The 26,739-nt window shown below is 39.3% G+C and overlaps 1 protein-coding gene across 1 annotated transcript in view; it reads right to left on the reverse strand.

Moving 5' to 3' along the window:
• The window catches only part of spg11 (SPG11 vesicle trafficking associated, spatacsin), a 42,451-nt gene that overhangs the window by 13,204 nt on the left and 2,508 nt on the right, over positions 1-26,739 (reverse strand). The window contains exons 4-28 of the mRNA XM_059334891.1: positions 25,058-25,274; positions 23,776-23,913; positions 22,419-22,807; positions 21,961-22,106; positions 20,444-20,558; positions 20,034-20,189; positions 18,744-18,919; positions 18,472-18,648; positions 18,318-18,389; positions 16,609-16,736; positions 14,580-14,755; positions 13,323-13,518; positions 11,727-11,930; positions 10,604-10,710; positions 9,038-9,183; positions 8,121-8,285; positions 7,807-7,873; positions 5,737-5,899; positions 5,425-5,633; positions 4,391-4,490; positions 3,333-3,492; positions 2,746-3,027; positions 2,468-2,668; positions 1,792-1,899; positions 197-362 (exon numbers count right to left, since the gene is read on the reverse strand). Of these exons, the coding sequence (XP_059190874.1) occupies positions 197-362; positions 1,792-1,899; positions 2,468-2,668; positions 2,746-3,027; positions 3,333-3,492; positions 4,391-4,490; positions 5,425-5,633; positions 5,737-5,899; positions 7,807-7,873; positions 8,121-8,285; positions 9,038-9,183; positions 10,604-10,710; positions 11,727-11,930; positions 13,323-13,518; positions 14,580-14,755; positions 16,609-16,736; positions 18,318-18,389; positions 18,472-18,648; positions 18,744-18,919; positions 20,034-20,189; positions 20,444-20,558; positions 21,961-22,106; positions 22,419-22,807; positions 23,776-23,913; positions 25,058-25,274 (4,164 nt within the window). The remainder of the gene's footprint in view (positions 1-196; positions 363-1,791; positions 1,900-2,467; positions 2,669-2,745; positions 3,028-3,332; positions 3,493-4,390; positions 4,491-5,424; positions 5,634-5,736; positions 5,900-7,806; positions 7,874-8,120; positions 8,286-9,037; positions 9,184-10,603; positions 10,711-11,726; positions 11,931-13,322; positions 13,519-14,579; positions 14,756-16,608; positions 16,737-18,317; positions 18,390-18,471; positions 18,649-18,743; positions 18,920-20,033; positions 20,190-20,443; positions 20,559-21,960; positions 22,107-22,418; positions 22,808-23,775; positions 23,914-25,057; positions 25,275-26,739) is intronic.

Raw genomic sequence — 26,739 nt, forward strand, 5'->3', positions numbered from 1 at the left:
TGCCTTCAGTGAGAATCTACAATGTAAATAGTCATGAAAATAAAGAAAAACGCATTGAATGAGATGGGTGTGTCCAAACTTTTGGCCTGTACTGTAGCTGAATGAAATTGGTTTGTCAAGGTGGTAATCAAGAGGTGGGCTCCTGAGCTGTATCTGACAGATTCTGACAATTTTTTGAAAAGACTCCAGATCTCACCGTTTGATTTGAGGAGTTTGTCGACATCAGCCAGCAGCTGCAGCAGCCGGTGGAGGTCGTACTGTGAGGAGCAGCGCTGCAGCATCGTGAGGAGCAGCACTGATGCCTGGCTCTCCACCCACTGCAGCGGGAGGCCACCGGAAGGTGCTGGGCCTCCGTTTCTCAGCTATATCAGTAAAGAAGAGAAGATGCAGATTAGAGAGATGAATGCTGCTTTCATACTTAAGACCTACCTGCATTATCTTAACCCTTTGATGCACAACATGGGTCTAAAGTGACCCGACAGAGTTTTTATGTTCTATATCTTTACAATGAATTATTTTCATCATTCAGTATTCCAGGTTTCCCTCAATTAGTTTGTTTTTGATCATCAAACATCCTAATTTTTTTTTTTTTTATAAAATCCCTCTTTGTGTCACTACTCTTCTAATGTAACCTGGCTAACACCAGACCAAATCTCATTGGAGATTAGGTCTGGACACCTTCAATGCTTTTCTCCGTAGAGGAGGCGTGGTTTACGATCCTCCGGAGCCGTTTATTGGGCGCTTAGAATGTCTATCAAAAGCGTCTGTAGGTAGCTCTTAGCCAATCAGATCAGTTATACCAGATGACGTAGTAGAGCAACAGAAATGGATGTTTGTTGTGTGTGTGTCTGTGAGAGAGTGTTGTTTGCTGCGTTGCTCCTCCAGTTCTCGCTTTCTGCAAGATTATTTATTTTTTATTTATTTTTTTTACTTTATTCCCCCTCATGTCATTCTGCTAATAGCCCCGCTACCAGTGATCTCGCTACCAGCCGGGGGACAGCGGAGCCGCCGAGAGACCTTTCGCCTTTCAACTTTCGCTCTAAACTATTTAAAACACCATCTACAGCTAAAGAGAGTTTCGCGTCTGCAGCAGCCATGTTGGATCCGGAAGAAAACTACAAGCTTCCAAGTGCCGAGTAGTACGCGTCATCGTCTTGCCGTCCCTCCCCGCTCTGTGATTGGATCCCTAAAACAGGGCTAAGAATCCTTGCTAGTTTCCAGACCCCGCCACAGTTCGAAATTAAATTCGAGCGCGCAAGGCAGTCTGGGTATACCCAGGCTACATCTAATGCACAACATGGGTGAAAAATGACCCATATCCATTTTTTAGCTAAGTAGCTTGCTAAGCTAACTGCTTAGCTAACTTCTTGGCTAAGTAGCTTGCTATGCTAACTACTTAGCTAACTTCTTGGTTAAGTAGTTAGCTTAGCAAGCTACTTAGCCAAGTAGTTAGCTATGTAATAATACAAAAACGTTTTTCTTCATAAAGTATGAGAAGCAAAATGGAAATAATGATCTGTTGTTCTCAAAAACAAGATATTTAAAGAATACTTGGAATATTAATTTTTTATTTATTATAAAATAAGTTGATATCAAAAGATCACAAGAGCACAGAAACACACAGCAGCATTAAATAACATGAGATATTAATGCGGGTAATTTGTGACCCATGTTGTGCATTAGAAGGGGGGGTCAATATGTTGTGCATCAAAGGGTTAAGCAGGTTTTAAGCCTCTGCAAACTGATTTTTGGAAAAGTGCTGTTCAGTTTTTAATACTGTTGTTGACTTACAGTGATGAGGGTCCTCTGAAAGTCCAACAACTTTGCTTTGGCCTCAGAGAAGTTCCTGTAGTCACAACACAACTCAAACATCCGTAACACCAACACCAGAGGACAGTCCTGAGAGACAAACAGAAGATATCGGTTATTGATTTATCAATCAAGCAAAATCATCTTTAATCTCTTTCCTTTTATGCAATAATCATCTGACCTTAATGAAAATTAGGTAGAATACATTCAAAAATCTGAATATAAAACTTGAAAGAATCCACCAAGACAAGCCAGATATTATGTTTGACTTTCAACATTCAAGTGGGAAAAAAAGATAAATCCCTGAAGGTCCAGTCAAGGAGCTAATATGATTTTTCTTATGCAATATACTGCATATTAACAGTGTTTCCAAAATAAAAAATGTAATATATTCTGTGAGAAAAGCTGTTTCTTCCTGGCAAGACTGCAGTGTGGAAATATACTGTCCTAATATAGTATGAAGGAAGCAGCTCTGATATAGTGTGTATCATCCTTTCTGAACTCTTCCATACAGCCCCTCATCTGAATGAGTAAGGCCTTCAAACATCTAATGCTCCTCAAAAAAACAACAACACTGTGGTGCACTGATATATTCAAAACTCTCTCTCTAGTATAATTTTCAATATCTTGTTTTTTTCACATCATCTCAGGTTTTTACCCTCTGGAAGAGTTCAAAGCCTCGGAGCAGGGGCCTGACCTGGCCCCGCCCCAGCAGTGTCCTCCAGATGATTGACAGGTCATGCAGGGTCCACTCATGGTGCTGGGGAGCTTCGACCAGGTGGGAGGTGCCTTCCCCAGCTGTGACATCATCAACGGAGGTCAACACCCACACACAGAGGCATGGCAGCAGCTCCGCCCCCTGTTGGTGTGACAGTGATAGTTAGTGATTAGCATTTCTAACATCATTGTGCAGAATCTGTTTCTTTACAGACTTACCTGTTGACAGGCAGCCATAACAGCTAATGTTGGGCAGCGTTGCAGAAGCGCCTCCTGCAGCAGGTACCTGCAGGGAGCCGCTTCCTCCTGGCTCTGCAGGAGGACCTGGAACAGATCCCTGGGGTTCTCCCGGCTCCCAGGGGCCACCTCCTTGTTCAGAGACCCTGACTGCTCCTCAGAGCCACAGAGCCACCTTCTCTGACTGTACACCTGAAGGTCCTGAAATGCCAGACTCAGGTGGGCCTGTAGGGCAGGACCAAACTGAGCTGCCAACGACCTCACCTGGAAGAAAACCCAAATATCACATCAAATCAAAATTACTTTGTTATCCCCAAGGGGAAATTCAGTTAGTCTGTTAGCTCTTCTGTAAATTATTGATGAATTAGACAGCATGATTGGTTTTAGGAGTGAAGGATCTTTTAAATCCTAAAGCTCTGAGGTCTGCAAATGAGTCCTACCTGGATGTGCCTAAATGCAGGCTAAAAACTAGTGAAAGACTGCAGTAACAATGGTGGTGCTAATGAGTGTTGGTGATGCTCTGACAGAGCTTTAATGTAAGGATGTTGTACAGTCGATGCTGTATTCACCTGCTGTGGTGGGAAGTTGTGCAGCTGGACAAACAACAGGAAATGGATGAACTGTCCGTCATCAGTGCAGTGGGCGGGGTAAACAGAGCTGAGCTTCAGACTGTGGAGCTGACAGAACTGAACAGGCAACGCCCACTCCTGAGACGCCTCGTAGGACGACCTAACACACACACACGCAGATTCTTATATATATACACTACTGGTCAAAAGTTTTAGAACACACCAACTTTTCCAGAATTTAATTGAAAATGATGCAGTTTAATGTCTCAGTGTACTCTGAAATTAATGCACATTTGCAACATTTAAAATTCTTTATTGAGCATGATAGTGTTTTGAAAGTAAAAAAAAAAAAGATTCAAAATCACATTTTATGTTGGACTAAAGGACTAAAAAAAGACACAAAATGACCAAAAAAAGACACAAAATGACTTACAAAGACATGAAAAGAATTCAAAAATGGACAAAATAGCCCAAGACTCCATAGAGTTAAGTTGTTAACCCATTTCTTGTTCCCTGAAAAAAGGCCTACTTGTATAATTCTGAAATGTACGTTATATTTTACCTTTTTTTATTTACCTCTGGCCGTTCACCACTTACCTTTGTACCCTTTCAAGCTGTTGATTTGACTTGAACTGCTTGATTTTCAATAAAAAACTGGAAAAAATGGGGTGTTCTAAAACTTTTGACCGGTAGTGTACATGTTTGGTTAAATTAGTTTGTATTAAAAATGTTTTAATAGTAAATAAAAATAGGAGCAAAACAATAAAAACACAGAAACGTATTTTTAAGATATGATGAAATACACAAATAAAACAGGATCATTTCAGAATAAAGGCCTATCTCAAATATAAGCCAGGTCAAAAGAAAGGTCTGGTTTTCGCTGTGGTAGATAATATTTTAAAATTAAGAGTAGCTTGATAAAAGATTAAACAAAGATAAATAATGAATTTGCAATTCTGATATCTAGTAGATCTAGTATCTAACAAGATACTAGAATGACAGAAAAGACTAAAATGTAAAGGCTTATGATGACATCATCGCGTGCAGAGAGGGCTAACCTGCTGATGCCCTTCTGCTCCAGGCTGTCTGTCACTGCAGCTTCCAGGTAGCCAATCAGCTCCTCTGCTGCTGCAGGCTCCGCCTCTGCCAGCTTCAGACCTTTAGACAACAGTTAGATGTTAACCCAGAGTGTGTCGATGCTGTGTTGCAGTAGAGTGTGTGTTGTGTTTACTAGGGGTGTGCATTGGCACTGCCCTCACAATTCGATTCGATTATGATTCACCAGGTAACGATTCGATTCAATTCGATTCTACGATCACAATTATACTGCACACAACAAGGGACATTTTTTGTCAGTCATGAGGCAATACAAGCAGTCAGATAGGCCTAATAACAATAGATTTTATTGGCTATATCTAGAAAAGATGGCAAAATGAATCTCTTGCCTGAGTTCATCTAAAAGTAAGGAAAGAGAAATGCCTCCTCCTGCCATAAAAAAGGAACCTGCTGAGGTGAAATTTACATTAGCTAAATGTCGAGGTAGGGAGGACGTTATCGCTATCCCACCTAGCTAGCTATCGCTAGTTTTCATGACGCAAAAATGTAACGTTAACGAGTCGACTATAAATAGGCTAATACAATGGTAATTACCTATCAATAGTACTTTCTATAAAAACGTAAATGTTAAGTTCTGTCAAATACTACCACATACTTCAGTCACAACATATCAAAACAGCTTGTCCCGCTAGCTTACCTGTGCTGCATCAACACATGGCTCATTAGAATATTCAAATGAGCCATGTGTTGATGCGCACACTTCTCGAAGGACGGGGAGTGGGTCGGGTTAGCGTTGTGTTTACTGGAACTTTGACAGGGGCGCAAAGGCCACCTTGGCCATAAATTGAACATTTTTTCACAGGGCATAAAGGCCAGAGTGTGGGGAATTCCCACCCTGTCCCCCACAACTTTCCAATGGAGGACAGGAAATAAACATAATCGATTATGGCACTTTGCCGCATCGATGCTGAATCGTGCATGCCCCGCATTGCGATGCATCGCCGAATCGATTATTGTTGACACCACTGGTGTTTACCCAGAGTCTGTAGATGCTGTGTCGGAGAGGTGTGTGCGTTGTGTTGGTTCCAGTGCTGCAGGATGGTGTTCATGACTCTGATATCGACTCTCAGCTTGAGGCTGCAGACTCCCAGGAGCTCAAAGAAACAAACGGCCGCTGATGACACGGATGGCACATTAAACCACTGCAGGGCCAACCTGCACACCTGCTGACAGGCCTGCTGCAGTCTGAAACATGCACAAACACAAACACAAACACAAATTACACACGTGTAGCAGAAATCTCCAGTTTCGTGATCTGAATCAGTGTAGTTAAGTGTCTCCTACTCACACCAGTGTGACGTCACTACAGCCACCCAGCTGCTGGATGAGGAAGGTGGCGTATGCAAAGGATGGTCGGCCATGACGGAGGTAATATAAATAGTCCAGGTTCTCCACCAGCGCAAACCTGTTGACCAGGTGAGGGCTGGAGAAATGAGGCAGCTCTGACGTTTCTGTGGAAGACAATCAGAATAAGATTAACGCACACACCTGTAGACCAGTAGTTCTCAACCTTTTTGAGTCGCGACCCCCAATTTAACATGAATGTTGTCACTGAACAGAATCTCACACACACAGTTCAGATCATACAAACTCAGTTGATACGATGAATTTTGGACAAATAATGAAGCAGACAACAACTAAAACATCTCTCTGTCTGTGCATTTATATATTTTTTTATTATATTTTTATTGTTACTTTTAATCTAAGTCCTTTGCTATAAGTTTAAAGGTCCATTCTGACCTCCTGAGTGTGTAAAGACACAAAGATAAAAAAAAAGACACAAAATGGCCCAAAAAAGACCTTAACACATGAACACTTTAACACAGTGGAGACAGAGCTGACTTCCAAAATGATTTGGCGACCCCCAGAAATCATCTTGCAACCCCAGTTGGGGTCGAGGCCCAAAGGTTGAGAATAGCTGCTGTAGACCACGGGTCCTTGAGCTTTGTTTTTGTGCTCTTATTTATCATTTTGTGAGAAAAGTCAACTAAGTGCAACTGCCACTAAGATACAACAATAAAAATGTTTCACGTAGTATACTATTGAAACAAGAACAGAATCTGAATACACATCAGATAAAAGCATGTCAAAGCAATTCCATTAAAATAATTAACAAGTCTAGTAGTCTACAACAATGCTAGCAGCTCTGAGAGGCTGTACTCAGACACATTGGTGCTTTAAGCTAAATGCTAATGTCAGCATACTAATATGCTTGTGCTTTGACTATAAAGAGTATAGCATTAATAAGCTATAAGCTGCAGGTGAGTGATTTCATAACCGAACCATTGCTAAGAATATAAAACCCTTGATTGTGTCATATTGTTAGGATATTGAGCTATTGAATGCGGATACGCTCCTTAGCACAAAGTATTGGTCACATTAAAATGTTGACCTCAAAATTTCACTGGAAGAAAAGTCAGAGGATCACCAAAGTTTTTACAATTCACCCTGAGGAAACATGAATGTCTGAACTGAATCACATGGTTATCCTTCCAACAGTTGTTGAGACATTTCTCTCAAGACCATGGCTACGTTTACATGAGGACGGTCTGAACAGAAGACGCAAAAGTGGTGTCACGTCTTTACTTTTTATTCCGCGTTTAGACGAGCGTTTTTGGGAGGAAATCTGCGTGCATACGGTGACGCAAAAGTGTGTGGATTTGGATTGTATGCAGCCAGGCAGCATCACTTAAAGCGATAAGAGCATCTTTGGGCATGCAGAAGTTTTCACGCCACACATTTTCATCAGCTACTCCTTCCACAAAGTTCTCCACCATCACTAGATCTCCCAGGTCTCGTTCACAGCCGTCTGGCTCGCCTCCGACCAATTGCTGCATCCAAAATGGTAAATGGACCTGCACTTATATAGCGCTTTTCTAGTTGCTTTGCGACCACTCAAATCGCTTTACACTACAGACTGCGCTCATTCACCCGTTCACACACACATTCATACTGGTGGCAGAGGCTACCCTAAACGGTCCCACCTGCCACCATTGGGAATTCATTCACACACTGATGAACACAGCACATCGAGAGCAATTTGGGGTTCAGTATCTTGCTCAAGGATACTTCGACATGTAGGCTGCGATGGTCAGGGATCGAACCACCAACCCTTCGGTTAGGGGCCAACCTAACCGATCGCTTTAAGTGATGCCGCCTGGCTGCATACAATCGACTTTCACACACTTTTGCGTCACCGTATGCAGCAGATTTCCTCCCGAAAATGCTCGTCTAAATGAGGAATAAAAAGTGAAGACGCGACGCCACTTTTGCGTCTTCTGTTCAGACCGTCCTCGTGTGAACGGGGCCTAAGAAGGCGTTTTTTCATCTGAGCGTGATGCTGGTTTTCAGAGCTTACCGGTGGAGCTGAGAGTGTTTGCCACCTGCCAGCCGAACAGCCTGGATGGGTCCAGAGGATGGAGCGCCTGGAAACACACCAACAACAGAATGTGCTTTTTAACTTGACTTCCAAAATGACAGGCTAAAATGTGATTGTATTTCACCAGAGGACTGTTCTCATCAGCAACAAGCAGAATGACAGAATGTTAGAGGGCTCATTAAGACCAGCTTTGCGGGAGAAGAGCAGCATGATGACAGGATGAACAGGGTGCTTACCGGCTCCTGTTAGTGGAGTATTTTAATGAGGAGCACAGCTGATAGGTGTGAGCTCACCTGCAGGAGGTGGTAGACGGAGATGTCAGAGGACGGGCTGTTTCCTCGGGGCCCGGCGGGGAACAGGGCTGCCCTCAGTTTGGGGTGAGCAGCCAGCGCCATCTTCAGGACCTGGGGGTCAACTACCCTCTCTGACCTGCCCGACCTTTCACCCTGAACCACCACCTGCACACAGGGAGCACATAGAGGACTGTTCAAGAACAAAGCTAACAAAGACTGATGTTAACAGGGATTAACATCTTCCCTTTGTTGTTATTTCTTCATATTTTTCTCCATAATTTGACAGTACTGAAAAAATCATTAAAAAGGTATATTTTTCAAAGGAAATTGGTTACCAGTGATGGTAATTAATTACAACAATAAAAGTCAAGCTGATCGAACACATCTCCTTTTTCACCCTGAAATATCCACATATATATACAAACACTTATAAATACAAAGTACACACACACTTTCACACACACTCACACACACACACTCACACACACACATACGCATCTGTAGCATTTACATAAAATTCCCCCATTGGTCTGTCTGTCTGTCTGTCTGTCTGTCTGTCTGTCTGTCTGTCTGTCTGCTGATTTGCTTATCAGCATATATTTATGGCCACACAATAACCCTCCTCATACCTATTAACTATCAGAAATCAACGTAAACAACAACTGGTGTTGTTAATATCTACTCTTTATTTTTATCTTTTAAATTTTTTACCTTATTTTCTGTTTAAGTTGTTTGACCTTTTCTTGTTATGTAAATAAAAATAAAGTTGTCCTCCAAAAGTGGGGGGATGGTGGTGGGCCAAAAAAAAAAAAAAAGTCAAGCTGATCAATATCAATAATTTCAACCTGTGACTGATTATTCCACTTGCTACTACTCTATAAATATCCACATGTCCTGCTGGGATCAGACTTTTTTACCTGGTCTATTCCTCCAGGGGCGAACATGATGGCAGCCAGAGCCAGCAGACTGTGTCCTTCCAGCAGCAGACTGCTGAGAGACGCCTGGCTGCCTGGTAACAGCACTTGAGAACTGGTTAAACTGGCCTGGAAGACCAGACCTGGATCTGGTACAGAGACACAGACAGTTTACAGTTATGCAGAACTCAGCAGGTGTAAAGCTTCCTTTAACATTGAATGTACTTCAGGAAATGAAACGAAATATATTGAGAAATCTTCAATAGCAAAAATGGCATTCAGTACAGCGTGTTATGTTTGTCTTTTATTAGATTAAAATTAAATGAAAGTAGCTAAATTGAAGTCAGCATAAAACCACAATTCATGATTTACTTATGATCATCAATTAATCTAAAAACTATATTTTTTCAAATACTCAGAAAATTCAGAATCAGAAGAGATTCAATTTACAATAATATATATCTATAAAAGCAAGAAGTATCTGTGTGTGTGTGTGTGTGTGTGTGTGTCTAGGGTATATCTCTCTGACCGTTAGTCAGACTGACCTAAAATTTCGTATGTGGCTTGTGCATGGCACGAAGGTGTGCATCCTCGATTTTGAAGATTTTTTAATTCACTTTTCAAAATATCATCATTATTTACGTAGGATCTGTTTCGGCATTGCACTGTTTCTGATCAGACGCCTTTTAGTGGAGCTCCGCCCCATTGTGTGATAGGCCTACACCTGGTCAGTAACACAATTCACTCTGGATTTACACCCTGACTCATCTCATCTGGAAGTCTATTTAGCCTACCTATGTTTCAGAGTTTTAAAGTGCGCTACAAGGTTCAATTTTCCCATAATATTAAAATAGTTTCCAGCGAATATCAATGTTCAATGTGTATGTGCTGGATGGTGTCGTACCTTATGAAAAGTAAGTGTGTTATGGAGTTGCAGACGTTGTAGTGGTCTGCATGTAATGTGCAAATTCTGTTATTCACGATTAGCATGCTAAGCGGAGATTTAGCTTTATTCACTTCTTATGTTGCATTACTATGTAATTCAGGGATGACATTCATGTTGCTTAGCGTAATGCCCATAATCATTTGATATGAGATACTTACATGCAATATAGTACGCATATCAGCTAATTGGGTTCATGTTTATGTACTTTTAGTGCAGCATACTGCATAATGTGCTATCTCACGATTAGCATGCTAACAATACATACTTCCTACGGGCGCTGCACTAGTAAAGACAAAAGCATCAAAGTGTTACATCTTAATAGCTGGAAATAGTTTGTTTTTGTCATTCTTGTTTGTTTTAGTTTGACCAAAATAATTAATTGGCTATCAGAAAAACTTGTCCTAACACGAACCAGCGCTGTAGAAGCAGAGTAGAGGTTTCTGACATAATTTCACCCTTTTCTAAAGAGGAGATTAAAACTCTGAAGAGGTCAATCTCCAGAAACACTGAACTATATTGCACTGAACTATATATAGAACTAATTAACTGTCAGAAAAAATGTAATTCGGCCCGTGGCTTTCTTCAGGGTCATCCAAACTGAGAGTCCTGCAGTAGTCTGGTACCTGACAGATCTCTGGTGATCTCCTGGATCTTCACCAGCATCTCAAACCACGGCTGGCTCTCAGACAGGCTCTGATTGGTCAAGGGGGGGCAGTTTCTGGGTGTTAACCTGTTGAGGACAGACACAGAGTTCAGATCTTCAGATGCTAATCTACTCTGGAACTCCTCCCTACTCACATCTGCAATTCAGACTCACTCCACGCCTTCAAAAATAAACTCAAAACCACCTTTTCAAAATAGCTTACAAGACCTGAACTCATAATGTCTCATCTCATCTTTGTTTTCTCTGCATTTTGTGTTTGTGTGTGTCATGATTCTGTTATGTTAAGCACCTTTGAGTACCTTTTAAAAACGCTATAAAAAATAAATGTAGCCCTTTTTTTAAATTTTATTTATTTATTTATTTATTATTATTATTATTTTTTGGAATACAGAACCAGATCAAATATGTGTAATACCCTTTACAGTGCCATTTGTGTGACAGATGAGACCCAATCTCAAGATGTTTTGATTTGTTTTCCTTTGTGATGTTAATTGTCTGTAAATGTGCGTAAAGGCAATCAAGTTAATAAATAAATAAATAAATAAATAAATAAATGTATTATTTGTTTTTTTACTCAGAATATTATTGGTGGCCTGTAAGAAATCAATAACAAAGAAATGGCTGAAGAGGGAGGCACCTAGTGCAGATGAATGGATTGATATTGTGTACAGTATCTTTGTAATGGAAAGAATTACTTTCAATTTAAGAACACAAAAAGAGGTATTTATTGAAAATTGGCAAAAATGGATTACATACATCTCTACCATAAAACCGGATTTCAGGTAATCTCAGATTGGACGATCAGAATACTTTCATTTCTTTGTACCTTTCCCCTTTTTATTTTATTTTATTTATTCATTTATTTATTTTGGGGTGTTTTCCAATCCCCTTTTGTACACTTTTACTTTATTCTTTGATATTTTCTGTATTTGTCTATAGGTCTTGATGTTGATTGTTTGTTTGTTCATTTCAAAAACCAATAAAAAGTAAATTACAAAAAAAAAAAAAAGTATTATTTGTTATTATCAGCATCTTATTAACTTTAATGAAAAACAACCTTAAAAAACATGACAAACACTGACCTGTAGTGCTCCAGGTAGGTATACAGCAGGTACTGCAGGCTGTGGTCCAAGCAGAAGGTGATGAAGAGGCTGTGGAGGTCCAGGCCCAGCGGGGAGCGGTACTGAGGGACAGGTGGAGCCAAAGACATCACCCCTCCACCCTGAGCCAGCCTCCACAGCAGCTGCTCCAAGTCTGCCAGCTCCTCCGGGATGAACAGGCCTCTCCTGGAGGAACACCACAGACATAAGGCCAGATGAAAAATGTGGGAAGCTTGAAAACTAAAAGGCAAAGTCAACAGCTTATTTAAAGTTTTGTTAGGAGCTCCGAATGGGAGGTAGAGGTGCACTGCAAAAAAGCCAACTTGTATTTTTTGGCCTAAAACAGTGATTTAAGTTGGTAAAACTTGAAAATATAAATTACTGACATTAAGGGCAATAATGTAAGTTAGCACAACAAAGGAAGCCAGTTGTCTGCTCAAAAACAAGTTAGTTGTTGTTACTTATATATTTAAGTTGGGGTTCACAACAAGGGACAATAGTTCTGCTAACTCTTATTTCTTTGTTGTGAAATTTGGTCATTAGCCAAAGCTAGTGGCTAACTGATGCTTGCGGCTAACTGATGCTAGCGGCTAACTGACGCTAGCGGCTAACTGATGCTTGCGGCTAACTGATGCTAGCGGCGCTGCTTGTTACAGCTACAAGAGTAGCCATTAGCGTATCAATGCTAACTCAAAATTGTGGTCACAACATTAGCTGACATTCATAGCGGCGTTACAATCGTGCCAGAGAAATTCAGAGTTGAGCAAACTCAAAAACAAAACTTAAAATATTTAGTTTAATTGTCCAAAATTTTATCGAAGTTTGTTGCCTTGAAATTTTGAGTTCACCCAACTTTTCTTTTTTTTGCAGTGTGACTGGAACCCATAAAATATATCTTTTTGGGATGTTAATGAATCCAACATTTCCAATAATTTATTTGAATAAAAAAAATGTATTATAAAAGCTTGCCCCTACAACCAGATGTTATATATAATATAACAAGAAGGCTGTTTCCTTACACAAATAACGTTATTAAAGAATAAAATACATTATGTTTTATTTTATAAACAATTTTTGAAATAACCAAGAAAATCACATAATATTAAATCAGAATAAATCAACATCAGTACTGTATGTTCAGTATCAGTCAATTTATAACCATAAAGAATAAATTAAAAAATACATAAGATCTATATGACATGATTTCTAAAATGCCCCACGCATCATTTTCTGCATCATATGTTCTGTAAAAAAGTTTATAAATTGGGGCATATGTTAAAACATATACACCAATATTGATGGATACCAATATGTCTATGTCAGGCGAATATCGGACGATTTATTATTCAGGCTCGAATCTTGTAATAATGATATTATTCCTTAGAAAAGAGGATGGTGTAATATTTTAGATTTACCTCAAAGTGCTGTTTATGTTTTTATTGATACTGTCAAATTGTCAATTAACTGTTCAATGTTTATAAGACAGATTCTTGGACATTTATTGTATTTTTCAAAACTTCAAAGATCACTATCTGTGGAGTTATGAACAGTCACAGTGGTGTAAATGTGCTGCTGTACCTGGCCAGCAGGTCCAGGATGTTCTCCCTCATGTAGCTGCTGCAGACTGTGTTGTTGTTCACCAGCTCAGGGATTAACTCGGGCCACCGAGACTCTCCGGAGGTCTCCTCGTTCTGGATCCAGCCGATCACCCGGCGCTGGTCGTGCAGAGCGGTCAGGTAATGCCAAAACAACGCTGAGTCACAGGAAGTCAGCACTGATGGGTCAAAAACACAGGAAGAAAGACAACTGAGGGCATGAAATCTTCCAATAATTATAAGAATAATATTTGTACTTTGCGTAAACCCAGCAGCCTGTTTTCTCTATAAGTACCAACCAAGATCAAATGCACTGAAAAGAACTGTATTGTACAGAGCTATTGTATACTGGAATGGACTTCCGTATTGCTTTATCCTTAAGTGTAAGAAATCAGGATTTAGAAGGGAATCGAAAAAAGCTGTTTTGAGTCAAGAAATTAGGTTAAATTCAGTTGACTGATGTCTGTAAAGCTGCAGAGTGCCTTATTTTTTGTTTTTTTGTTTAAACTTGTACAGAGACAGCTCTTAATGAACTGATCTCTGAATGTATCTGTGTATACACTACTGGTCAAAAGTTTTAGAACACACCAACTTTTTCCAGAACTTAATTGAAAATGATGCAGTTTAATGTATCAGTGTACTCTGAAATGAATGCACATTTGCAACATTAAAAAAAGTGTTTTGAAAGTAAAAAAAGATTCAAAATCACATTTTATTTTGGGCTAAAGGACTAAAAAAAGACACAAAATGACCAAAAAAAGACACCAAAAGACACAAAATGACTAAAAAAAGACAAAAATTACCAAAAAAGACACAAAATGACTTACAAAGACATGAAAATAATTCAAAAATGGACAAGACCCCATAGAGTTAAGTTGTTAACCCATTTCTTGTTCCCTGAAAAAGGCCTACCGGTACTTGTATAATTCTGAAATGTACATTATTTTTCAGTTTTGGTTAACCTTACCTTTTTTTATTTACCTCTGGCAGTTCACCACTTACCTTTGTACCCTTTCAAGCTGTTCATTTGACGTGAACTGCTTGAATTTCAATAAAAAACTGGTATAATGATGCATGTGAATGTTACTGTTATGTGTCTTGCTTTTTAGGGACCCCAGGAAGAATAGTTGTCACCATGGTGACAAAATCCAATAAACAATAAACAATAAACAAACAAAGAACAACTAGGGGATCTCTGCTGTGTTGCTGCTTTGATGATCAGAAAGTTGTTGGAGTCTACCTGTGTGTTGCAGTCTGGACAGGAGGATGGCGGTCTGGCAGCTCTGGTCCCAGTTCCTCACCCAGTCCAGTCTGAGGTTGCTCCAGAGTCCCCCCTCCTCTTCAGACCTCTTCTGTCCCACCAGCTCCTCTAAGAGCTCACCTCCTCCCTCCTCCCTACGGAGCATCTGAACCACCCTGTGGAGAAAGAGCCAGGTGAGCCAGTGCTTTTATGAGATCAACACAGAGATTAGACCTTGTTAAAACATCTCAAAAAAGACATAAAAAAAGGAGACATCCGGGATTAATTCAAAAGAGGAGGCTCAGATGAGTGGAAGTGGAGGTTCAAAGGAGAAGAAAGAGAGGACTTAGAGGAGTTAAAGAAGAGGCCAGGGGGAGTTAGATGCAGAGAAAGATTTTAAAGAGTAACAAGGAAGGTTGAGAGGAGGAATCTATATTATTTAAAGAAGATGGCATAGATCAGGGGTGTCACACTCAAATACACAATGGGCCAAAATTTTAAACTTGAATAAAATCGCGGGCCAACATTGAACAAATAAACCTTTTAATATATTCCAAACATGTTTTGCTTTAACATTAAATATAAAACCAGCAACGCTTATAAACATACAATATATAACTAAATAGTGTAGACATGCAAAATCAAATTTCAAATAAAAAACACATCAATGTCATTCATTTATTAAATAAAAATTAAATAAAAATCATATGCCTCTTTTCTATTTGCATCCTTCTGATTTAAATATCAAAATATAGTTTTTCAACAGGTTAATACATTTAAAAATAAAATAACAATAATAAATCTAGTATTAGCGGTAAATGCGCCGTATAATACCGGCGGGTCAGCTTTTATAGTACAATAATAAGATAATAATTTGGTATTGCCTCGCGGGCCAAATAAAATTACACTGTGGGCCAAATTTGGCCCGCGGGCCAGAGTTTGACACCCCTGGCATAGATGTTCAGATAGCCCACAGTATAATCCATTACCTCAAACTGAGATTTTGACAGGATTAAATTTATGTTGTGAGTATAAAGTGCAATCTGTCTGACTCCATTGACACTTCTGTTGTTCGGTTGTTATGGTTACATTGGTCAACTTTTTTTGCAGGACAAAACCAGATCTACAATTTATTTGATCCCAAAAGACACAGATCGCTATGATAAATCCAGCAATAAGACTCCAGCAATAAGACCAGCAACAGCAACATTCTACAAATAAAACACTGATATTTTCATTTTTTTTTTTTCATTTTATTAATTCTTCTTTTCGAACCGAAAAAAAAATAAACAAGATAAACTAAAACAGCGTAGGCTAGATGCATATACATATTCATACACATACTCACATTGACACCATTAAACAGATGTACATAAACATATAAACATTTACACACATACAGTACATAAAGCCCTATACATATACATGCATCTGCCCCGTTTAAGTAATAAGATAGAAATAAGAACCAGTTAACTTAATATTCAATATGCATTTCCTTATATCATTTTGGTTCGAAAAAAAAAAATTCTTTGTCATGTTAGCTGTGTTTGGTTAGTTACCGGTTAGTTGCTAAAACAAACAAGCATTGAAATCAAAATCCTCTAGTTTCTCATGAAATAAACTCCACTTTTAATGCCATTTATGGCAGGCACTTTCTCTGCCATTCAATGTATTCACCTTCTGTTATTATCTCACTATATACTGTAGATGTTTTCATTGTTAGTGGCGGAGTCCACCATTCCCAATTTTCGTTGCATGAACAAGGCAGCAAGAAATCCAGACTAATCTCACTGATATCAGCCTAACTGTTCACTACAGTTGTATCAGAGCTGTTTTAATTTACATTTGCATTACAACATTTTCTGTTGCTGCTGCACATTAAAAGCGTTTGCCAGCTAGTTTTCTGACCAGCCCTTGAGATGATAAAATAACTATTTTAACATTAATTTACAGCCTAATACAGAACATATTAAACATACAGACACACAAGCAGAAACACTGCACTGATGATGAAAACCAGAACTTTTACCTTTTCGATGTGGTATTAGCAGGGCAGCGGGTTGCAGGCAAAGATCCCAACTTCTCCATTTCCCTTATGAACGCCACACTCTGCATCTCCTCCTCTGGAAAGTAACTCTGCCCTGACAGCTCCTCCACCTGACCAACCAAACAATCAGAGGCCTTAAAGACTTGTAATGATGTACACAGTGAAGATGTATGACTTCATCTAACACACTTTTTCTCCCTGGCTTTTAATCAAGTTTAAGTGGACATCTTGCAAAAACAAAATTTTATTTAAATTTTTAATTTATTTTATTATATTTTTAATTTATTTTATTCTATTGTTGCACTGTGTTTATGTATTTTAGTATTTTAGTTTTTACCGTATTTCCTGCAACTGTGATATCTGTACAGCACTTTGGTCAACCCCGGTTGTTTTAAATGTGCTCTATAAATAAAGTTTGACTTGACTTGACTTCTGACAGGTAAGATACTGTCAACCACAAAGAAACATGTATTTAAAACAAAGGCAATTTTTTTTTTTTTTAAAGATTATTTTTTTGCCATTTTTAATGCTTTATTATATAGACAGATAGAAAGGGGGAGACAGAGGGGAAGACATGCAGCAAAGGGACCTCAGGCCGGATTCGAACCCGGGTCCGCTGCAGCAAGGCCTTCGTGGTAAGCGCTCTACCAGTGTGAGCCACTGGGACGCCCCAAAGGCAATTTTTTTTTAAAAATTCTATAATCTGTTTAAATGTATTTACTTATTTATTTTATTTATTCTTATTTATTTTCTCTTTTTCTTTCCTCTTCCCTCTCTTCTCGCATTAGTGCTTCTTGTTTTGTTTGCCTATTTATTTTCATTGTGTTATACATATATGTGAGCCATGTTATATATATTTATATACATGTTATATCATCTGCCTCTCATCCACATACACACACACACACACACACACACACACACACCTGTGATGCCTCTGTGCACATTGTTGTTCATTTGTGTTTTTCTTTGTTGTTGTCTGTGCTGTATGTCTGCTGTCTCTACTTGTGGTCCACATGGTGTAATCCAGAGGTGTCAAACTCTGGCCCGTGGGCCAAATTTGGCCCGCAGTATAATTATATTTGGCCCGCGAGGAAATACCAAAATATAATACTACAAGTCCCAGAATGCTCTGCTTGTGTTTTGGCTTGAACACAGTAGATCAGTGTGGAGCAAACTGAGCAACAATTAAAGTTGTCTTTATGCACTTTTTCTTGCTAGTCCAAGGCTTGAATGGTTGCACATTCATTGAAGGATATTATTATTAGTCATTTGGTTTATTATTGTTATTTTATTCTTACATTTATTTTTAGCCTGTGGAAAAAGATCTCTGTTAAATTTAAATTTAAAGAAGGCCGCATATAAAATAAAGGGACATACGATTTTTATTTAAATTTTATTTAAGAAATGAATGCCATTGATGTGTTTGTTTGTTTTATTTGATATTCGATTTTGCATGTTTGCAATATTAAGTTATATCAAGCTTTGCTTGTTCCATTTCGTTTGAACTTGTTTAGGTCCATTTTTTCAATAAATATCAATGTTGGCCCGCGACTTTGTCCAAGTTTAAAATTTTGGCCCACTGTGTATTTGAGTTTGACACCCCTGGTGTAATGTATTTGTCCCTCATGTCACCTTGTTTGTTACGTCATTTCACCAATATAAAAAAAAACTGTTCACTGTAAACTCACCACAAACTCCCTGAGGTCCTTGTCGTCGGTGTACAGGCAGATACTGTGGAGCTGCTTCTTCACACTGAAACCCTGAAAACAATCAGTTGAGAATTTGCATGTAGCATAAAAGAAAAGAGGAACTTTGATTGGTTGATTGATTGAGTGTTCTCACCATGTTGATGAGGAGCTTGTTGGCCGTCTGCAGGTCTCGGCCCTGCAGGCAGGAGAACGCCTGATGCAGACCCTCCATCCTCAGAGCCGACAGGTGCTGCTCCGGGCGGCTCTGCCTCCTCAGCACAGCCTGAGCTCTGGGGATCTGATTGGTCAGGATGGACTGACGGACCACTTCCTGCGGAAAGACACACTTAAAGTAATGAGACACGAGGGAACACAAAAACGAGACGTTTTTCTGTCTTGTGGCAAAATTTCATCGGGAAATGTCACCTCTGTCGGCAGCTGCTCCCACTCATCTCTCTCAACCTCTACCAGAACAGAATCTGCAGAGTTTGTGCTGGAGGTGTCGCCCCCTGCAGTCCACGGGAACTTCTTCATATAGGTCCTCAGTTCGGTGACGTACCGGTCCAGAACATCCACACAGCTCTGCACGCCTGGGTCCATGTCTGCAGACACAACAGAGCAGCTTTAACTCTCAGAAAATACGATTAAATGAACTTAACACATACAGCTGTGGACAAAGGTGTGTTTGTGTTGTTTCCAGGCGGCAAACTCCAGGTCTGAGCAGGGAGGCAAACCAGGAAGTGCCTTAAGCTGCATTCTACCGAAAATTCCAGCAGGGGGCGCTAAGTTTGGCTGCAAAAAAATTCTGTCCATTCATATCAGTGCAAAATGAGAAAACTTCTCACTTGATTTATTACCTCAGAATTTTTTTTAGGACAACACTATGGTCTCAATCACTAGTAAAAAATCTTCTTCAAGACAATTTGATGTCAATAGTTCTAATAATGGCCCCATTTAGAAGAAAATAGAAGATAAAGAATCATATGATTTGGGGCGTGGCTACCTTTGATTGACAGGTCACTAACAAGGTGAGCCGTCATCAGGAGAGAAGCAAAGTAATGCGTATCCACGGCAACGTGTCAATAAAGTTATATATAACATTATATAGATATAAAAGAAGACGTTTACGGTTTGGTCTCATAACTTTGACCCTTTCACACATGTGAAATAATGAAGGTTTATTTGAACGTCTTGTTCAGTAAAAATGTCTTGTTCAGTGTTTGGTTGGACTAACAGACACTCCAAGGAGTCGCTGTTCAGTTTTCTGAGGTAAGTAACAAACATTTTGTTTTTGTTTTGTGCTAGCCAAAACTAACATCCCAGCTAACGCTAACATGAATTAGCAGCAGCTTCTCTCAGTCAGGTTGAGGTGTAGAGAGGCTGTAGTCAGTGATCAGATCCCTCTCCTCCTCCACAGTCCAGATATGGTCTGTTCTCCGTATCAGAAACAAGGTGGTGACGAGTGTAACGATGAACTCGATGCTTCCAACGGGCCACAAACCAATCCATTATTTATATACTTATATATATTTATATTCAGCCAGCATCTTCACAAGGTCTTTTGCTTTTGTTCTTGGGTTGATATGCACATTTTGGACCAAAGCACGTTCATCTCTGGGACACATACACTCTATGGTTGTTTCATGATTTGTGTTGAGCAGGAGTGAGGAGTGAGGGTGGGTGTGTGTGTGTGTGTGTGTGTGTGTGTAGCCTTACAGTTTGTGTTGGACAGGACTGAGCGGATCTGTGTGTTGACGAAGGTCATGGTGATGTTGAGCAGCTGTTCAGAGAACTGTCGGCTCTGAGCTTCACTGTTTGAATCTCTGACAGCTGAACACAGCAGGTCCAACGCAGGACACAACTCCTGGACACCTGCACACACACACACACACACACACACACACACACACACAATACAGGTCATCACCTAATCTACGCACGGCTGGTATCACAACAAATACAATACAAACAGCTTAATATACAAGAACATGTGTGGAACAAATACTTCAGCAGAAATATGTAAAAAGAAAGATTACAAACGTCAAGGCAGTAATATGTCTCTGAGCTGTTTCCAGGCTTAAATAATTCACTATATCTGCATTTTAATGAACAGTCTGTGTACATACTGTCAGTTAGGCTCTGTGTGGGGGCTGCTGACTGATCGACAGCAGGGCTCAGGATGTTTTCTTTACTCTTCAGGTAGAAATCCACTGTGTCCAACTGGCGGTTCTTCAGCCCAGCCTGCAAAACAAAAAAACGCTTTAGAGAGAAAGAAACCGTAGAGGGACTGTTTTGATCCAAATTACTTCCAGCAAGGAGGGCATGTTATCAGCTCAGTCTGCTTGTCTGTTTGTCAGCAGGAATACAGAAAACTGGGCTGATGTTCAAGAAACATGGTGGATGATAGGAAGTGTGTCCTGGCTACATGTACATCATAACATTGACAGAAGATCTTGATAAAAATGTCCACTCTACGAGGAAAAATATGTAATTAAAATGTTTTTCTGTAGACATTGTCAATTCAGTGCAATAAATAAAACAGACTACAGAATAGTAAAAGCTATTATTTTGATAGTTAATACATGTATTACTTTGCAAAACCTTTGCAAAATATTTAAAAAGTTGTTATCTTTAAAAAAAAAATGTATTTCGTGAAGTCAAAGTCTGCCTTCCCTGAATGCCAGTGAGCTCCTGCAGCCAGCGGCACACTTCCTATCAGGGGTAACTGCATGAAACTAGCTGCAGAGTTCTGCTCTGAGCTGCCATGTATGCATGGTCAGAATATAAATGTGTGTGTGGGCAGGAGTGGGATTAAGAAAAAGTTTTAAAAAATAAGTCCCGTCACAACAGTCTCCTCTGTCAGTAATGAAAGGACGGTAACACTTTCTCTGAAGACTACATCTATAGTGCATTATGAGCGCATTCATAGTGAATTATAATGCTCATTATAATCAATCATAATGCATTATGACTGCATTCATAAACACATATAAAGCTTCATGATGCACTATATCAACAGTTATAAATATAGCTTATAATGACTTATAAATCCAAGTGTCTTATGAGTGCTCTTGACTGGTTATAAACTACAGGCTGACTGATGAGGCTTATAATACATTACAACTACTCATACCCCTCTATACACACACCTCAACAATCAATTGTTTAAGCTAATCATGATGTTTCATTGTTGGCGTTAAGTAAAGTGTAACACATTTTCATGCATTTAAATTAGCTATACTGCATTATAGATGCGTCTATATGAACCTCACTTTACTTAAAGCATACATTGATCATTTATTTATACTTATGGCATCCTATGAGTCCTTATAACAATTGATTGTTGAGGTGTGTGTATAGAGGGGTATGAGTAGTTGTAATGTATTATAAGCCTCATCAGTCAGCCTGTAGTTTATAACCAGTCAAGAGCACTCATAAGACACTTGGACTTATAAGTCATTATAAGCTATATTTATAACTGTTGATATAGTGCATCATGAAGCTTTATATGTGTTTATGAGTGCAGTCATAATGCATTATGATTGATTATAACGAGCATTATAATTCACTATGAATGCGCTCATAATGCACTATAGATGTAGTCTTCATAGAAAGTGTTACCGAAAGGACTGTTGCCTCCTACCTGCAGAGCGTGGATGGGGATGGAGCAGCGCCCCCAGCTGTTCAAGTGACAGACTGCGTCCACTGTCGCTGCACTGCCAAACAGCATCAGCCTGCTGAGTAAGTCCTGCTGGGAAACTGAGAACAAGACCTGGAACACACCAGCCTCTGGAGACAGACAGAAAGACAGACAAACAGAGTCAATTTGTTTTAAGTTCGTTTTTATTCCTTGTTTTGGTAAATTGATTTAAAGAAAATGGAATCCCTGCAGGCTTTTAGTTTCCTTTCAAACAAAGCCAACACTTTTTTAAAGAGATAAATACACTTAAAAATCAGACAATTACAACCTAACAAACGTCCGATTTCAGTTTGTTTTTAGTTCAGATGTTTCTCATATTTCTGCACAGTTTGATAGCTGAGTGAAGCTTTATTTCTGTAGATCACACAGAAAATGATTAATTATGTTGTCCTGTCACTTACTCTTCAGCAGCAGTCTGTGCGGTCTTTCTCCACACCACTGAACCGGAGCCGCTTGGCCCTCTGCCTGGTGGTGGATCACACTCCCAGACTCTAAATCCCATAAGGCCACTGTGGTCTGACTGTTGCCAGGGGAAACGAAAGTCATCTGGGCGGAAAACTCAGACACAGTGAGCAGAGATGGAGCGGACGACTCTGGGACAGAAAAAGTGACGGTCGCCCCACCGTGAGGGACTCTGCTGTGGGCCGAGGACGAGGCCTGGTGGGACTTCAGGTGGTGGAGGGAGGAGGACCAAGAGGTCCCGGCAGGCTGAGAGGAGGAGGAGGAGGAGGAGGGAGCTGCAGCCTGCTGGGCTCTGCTGTACATGGAGGCCAGGCGAGCTTCCCAAGAGCTAGAAAGGAGTAAACGTTTGAGGTCAGAGGTCACGATTAAAGGTTAAAAGTGCACAAACAAAAATTAAGGACACGGTATTGGGGAACTAAAAGTCATGTTGTCCATTCACCATTTGTGTTAGTGTGAAATTATTTAAATCGTTTGACCATCAAATACTTTACATGGAACCAGGGATTTTTTGGCATTTTTGCTTGAAAAATGGCTAAAACTACTGATCAATTATAAAGTTGCAAATTATATTTATGAATAATTAAGTCATCATTGCAGCTCTTAAATACTTCACTGTCTACAAAAATCATTATTAATTTAAATGTTATGTTATATACTGAAAACATTTATTTTGTGTAGTAACAATTAAAATACCATAAAAATTGCATTTCCTCACAAAATGTGGAAAAAACTTAATGTCTTAATATAATATATATATATATATATATATATATATATATATATATATATATAGAGAGAGAGAGAGAGAGAGAGAGAGAGAGAGAGAGAGAGAGAGAGAGAGAGAGAGAGAGAGAGAGCAATGCCCACAAGTGTTATCAATATTGGAAAAAGAAGGGGGGAGGGGGGGTGTCCTCTCCCCTCTGCTCTGTGTAAATAGCCAGCAGTACAGGCAAAGTAAATTTCTGTCATGTGGCTGTTACAGAACTTAATGATTTTACAAGATCTGGTTTATTTATGATTTAATTTTAAATGAGACGTTTAGAATAAAGTGCTTTTGATGAAATATCACAATTTTAAGCTTCTATTTAATTATTTAATTCCTGATGGAATTATTTGTCACACATGATCAGTTCAAGGACCGTTGGAAATGTGAAAAAATATGATAATTTCTGTTCATACAATCTCTGGCTATGATAAATGTTGTTGATTAAAAAAAAAAAAGCCTTTCAAACCTGCTGGCGTGTTCATCATCTATGATTTCAACAAGTGAAGTCTGAGTGTTGGTCAGTAGTTTACCGGTCAGTGCTGAAGGTTGATCCGAGGGTGGCGGCGCTGCAGTTGGAGCTGGACAGGCTGTCCTGGTCTCTGGGGTGCTGGGGCAGCAGAGGGGGGCGGGAGGGGGGAACAGCACACAGCAGGTGGTCTGGATACAGACTGGAAGACAGAACTTTGTTTTGTTTCATCTCTGAACAAAGTCTCTCTCTGGAACTGTGCATGATCATTTAAATCAGGAACATTCACAGCAGAACATTTGGAGATAAATTTGGCAGAAAAGAGCAACAGGCAGCGGGCCATGCCTCTGCAGAGCTCTCTCCAGCCAGAACTGTTCAATGGACACACAAATCCACATTTTTATCGTATTCGGTTGTATCTGATAGTCCTTTCACTCTGTGCCCGCAATTACTGCTTTTATCTAGCCTGGGTATACCCAGACTGCCTTGCGCACTCAAATTTAATTTTGAACCTCCATCCAGTCTGGCAACCAGGGCAGTTTCTTAGCCCTGTTTTAGGGATCCAATCACAGAGCGGGGAGGGACGACAAGACGATGAGGCGTACTACTCGGCACTTGGAAGCTTGTAGTTTTCTTACGGATCCAACATGGCTGCTGCAGACGCGAAACTCTCTTTAGCTGTAGATGGTGTTTTAAATAGTTTAGAGCGAAAGTTGAAAGGCGAAAGGTCTCTGGGCGGCTCCGCTGTCCCCCGACTCATAGCGAGATCACCGCTAGTGGCGCTAATCACCGGCGCAACCGTAACGCCGGTGATTTGGCTACGAGCCGGGGGACAGCGGAGCCGCCCAGAGACCCCGCAGCAGCTTGTTTATTGCCCATAAAATCAGTGGATGTGTGAGGCTGAATGACATGAGGGGGAATAAAGCGTGAAAATAAATAATCTTGCAGAAAGCGAGAACTGGAGAAGCAAAGCAGCAAGCACCACTCTCTCACAGACACACACACAACAAACATCCATTTCTGTTGCTCTACTACGTCATCTGGTATATCTGATCTGATTGGCTAAGAGCTACCAACAGACGCTTTTGATAGACATTCTAAGCGCCCAATAAACGGCTCCGGAGGATTGTAAACCACGCCTCCTCTACAGAGAAGTGAATGGCTGGTTTCCAGACCTAATCTCATTTGAGATTAGTCTGGCGTTAGCCAGGCTAGCTTTTATCCACAATTTCCGAAGCATTTGTGTGTTTGATTCCTGCTGATATTTTGATTAAAATGAAACTAAGCATAAAAAACAGAAAAGGAAAAAAAAGAAAACTTCCCCAAAACTTTTCCTGCTGCTGTACCTGAAGTAGTGGTTGAGGTCGACAGCGACGGCGGTGTGAGACTGAGTCACAGCAACGGCTGTACTGAGATCAGCTGACACCTGAAGGAGGCAGAAGGAGCAAGAGGAGGAGAAGGAGGGAGAATAGGCGACGAGGTCGTCCTCTGCCTGGACAGAAGTCAGGTAAGCAGGGAGGTCAACGCTGGCCAGCAGACTGCCATCAGTGATGTTATACACAGCTGGAGGTCAATGTTAAAGAAGACACTGAGGGAATGGACAGAGTTTACAAAGACAATATAAAAAATATATCGATATATTTTTAAATGTGATATGGAATTAGTCCATATATCATATATCCATATAGTTCAAATATACTTTCTTTCATTATAAATTAATGCTGCCCTTACTAGGGTTTGTCATATTTAGTTCTTTTGTAATGTTGGTTACTCTTTTCTCATATAAAAATATTTATTTCAGAGAAAGATTGGCCTATTTTATTTCATAGGCTACTTTTATTCAAGATATTTTTTTATATAAATGTACACTTCATGGAGCTTTGATTTTTAAAAAAAGAAAAAGGTAGTCCTGTTGTTATTCAGTATTTATGTTCACTTAAATAAACAGTTTCAATAAAACCACTTGTGACATGTCATATTTGGCTTTGGTGATAAAAATATCGGGATATATATCATATATCGATATTGAGCCTAAATACATCGGGATATGACTTTTGGTCCATATCGCCCAGCCCTACATCAGTCTGAGTACAAAAGGCAGCAGCAGAAGAAAATGTATTTGAGTTACTGAATTAGCATCAGAATAAATTTGGTTGTGAAGCCTCCGTCAGTTGAGGATACATATGAGCATATATTGATATTGTTAAAAAAAATGTCTTTCTTTATATATAAATGCTGTCCTTACTAGCACTTATCATATTTAGTTCTTTTGTAATGTTCATTATTCTTTTCTCATATAAATATATTTATTTCAGAGAAAGATTGGCCTATTTTATTTCATAGGCTATTTTTATTTAAGATATTTTTTTATTTAAATGTACACTTCATGGAGCTCTGTTGTATTCAGTATTTATGTTCACTTAAATAACAAGTGAGTCTCAATAAAACTATTTGTGACATGTCATATTTGGCTTTGGCGATATAAATATCGGGATATATATATCGATATTCAGCCTAAAGATTATTACGGCTATTCCTGAGTAACCACCCTGATTGTCTACTAGTTGTGAGTTTTTCTTGTGTGATTTTCTAGCATGCTGGGAATGTTTTTTATTTATCTCTGCTTAAGTGAACATATTATTAGACTTTTATTTAGCAGTGGGTGACCTATTTGTGTTTTTGTTTTGTTCTGTGTATTTGTTGTTCGCTTCCATTTTTATTTATTTAATTATTTATTTTATTTTATTTTATTTTTGGTAATTCTTCTTACTATTAGTTATTCCTTATCTGATTTCATTTTATTTTATGTATTATTTTTATTATTATTATTATTATTATTATTATTATTTTACTTGTTACACTTGACACTGTTTTGACTCTCATAATGCCATCTCTTGATTTTGTTATGTCACTGAAAAATCAATAAACAAATGTTTAAAAAAAAAAAAAAAAAAGATATTCAGCCTAAATACATCGGGATATGACTTTTGGTCCATATTGCCCAGCCCTACATAAGTCTTAGTACAAA

The sequence above is a fragment of the Centropristis striata genome, chromosome 6 (assembly GCF_030273125.1).
Source record: "Centropristis striata isolate RG_2023a ecotype Rhode Island chromosome 6, C.striata_1.0, whole genome shotgun sequence".
Lineage (NCBI taxonomy): Eukaryota > Metazoa > Chordata > Actinopteri > Perciformes > Serranidae > Centropristis > Centropristis striata.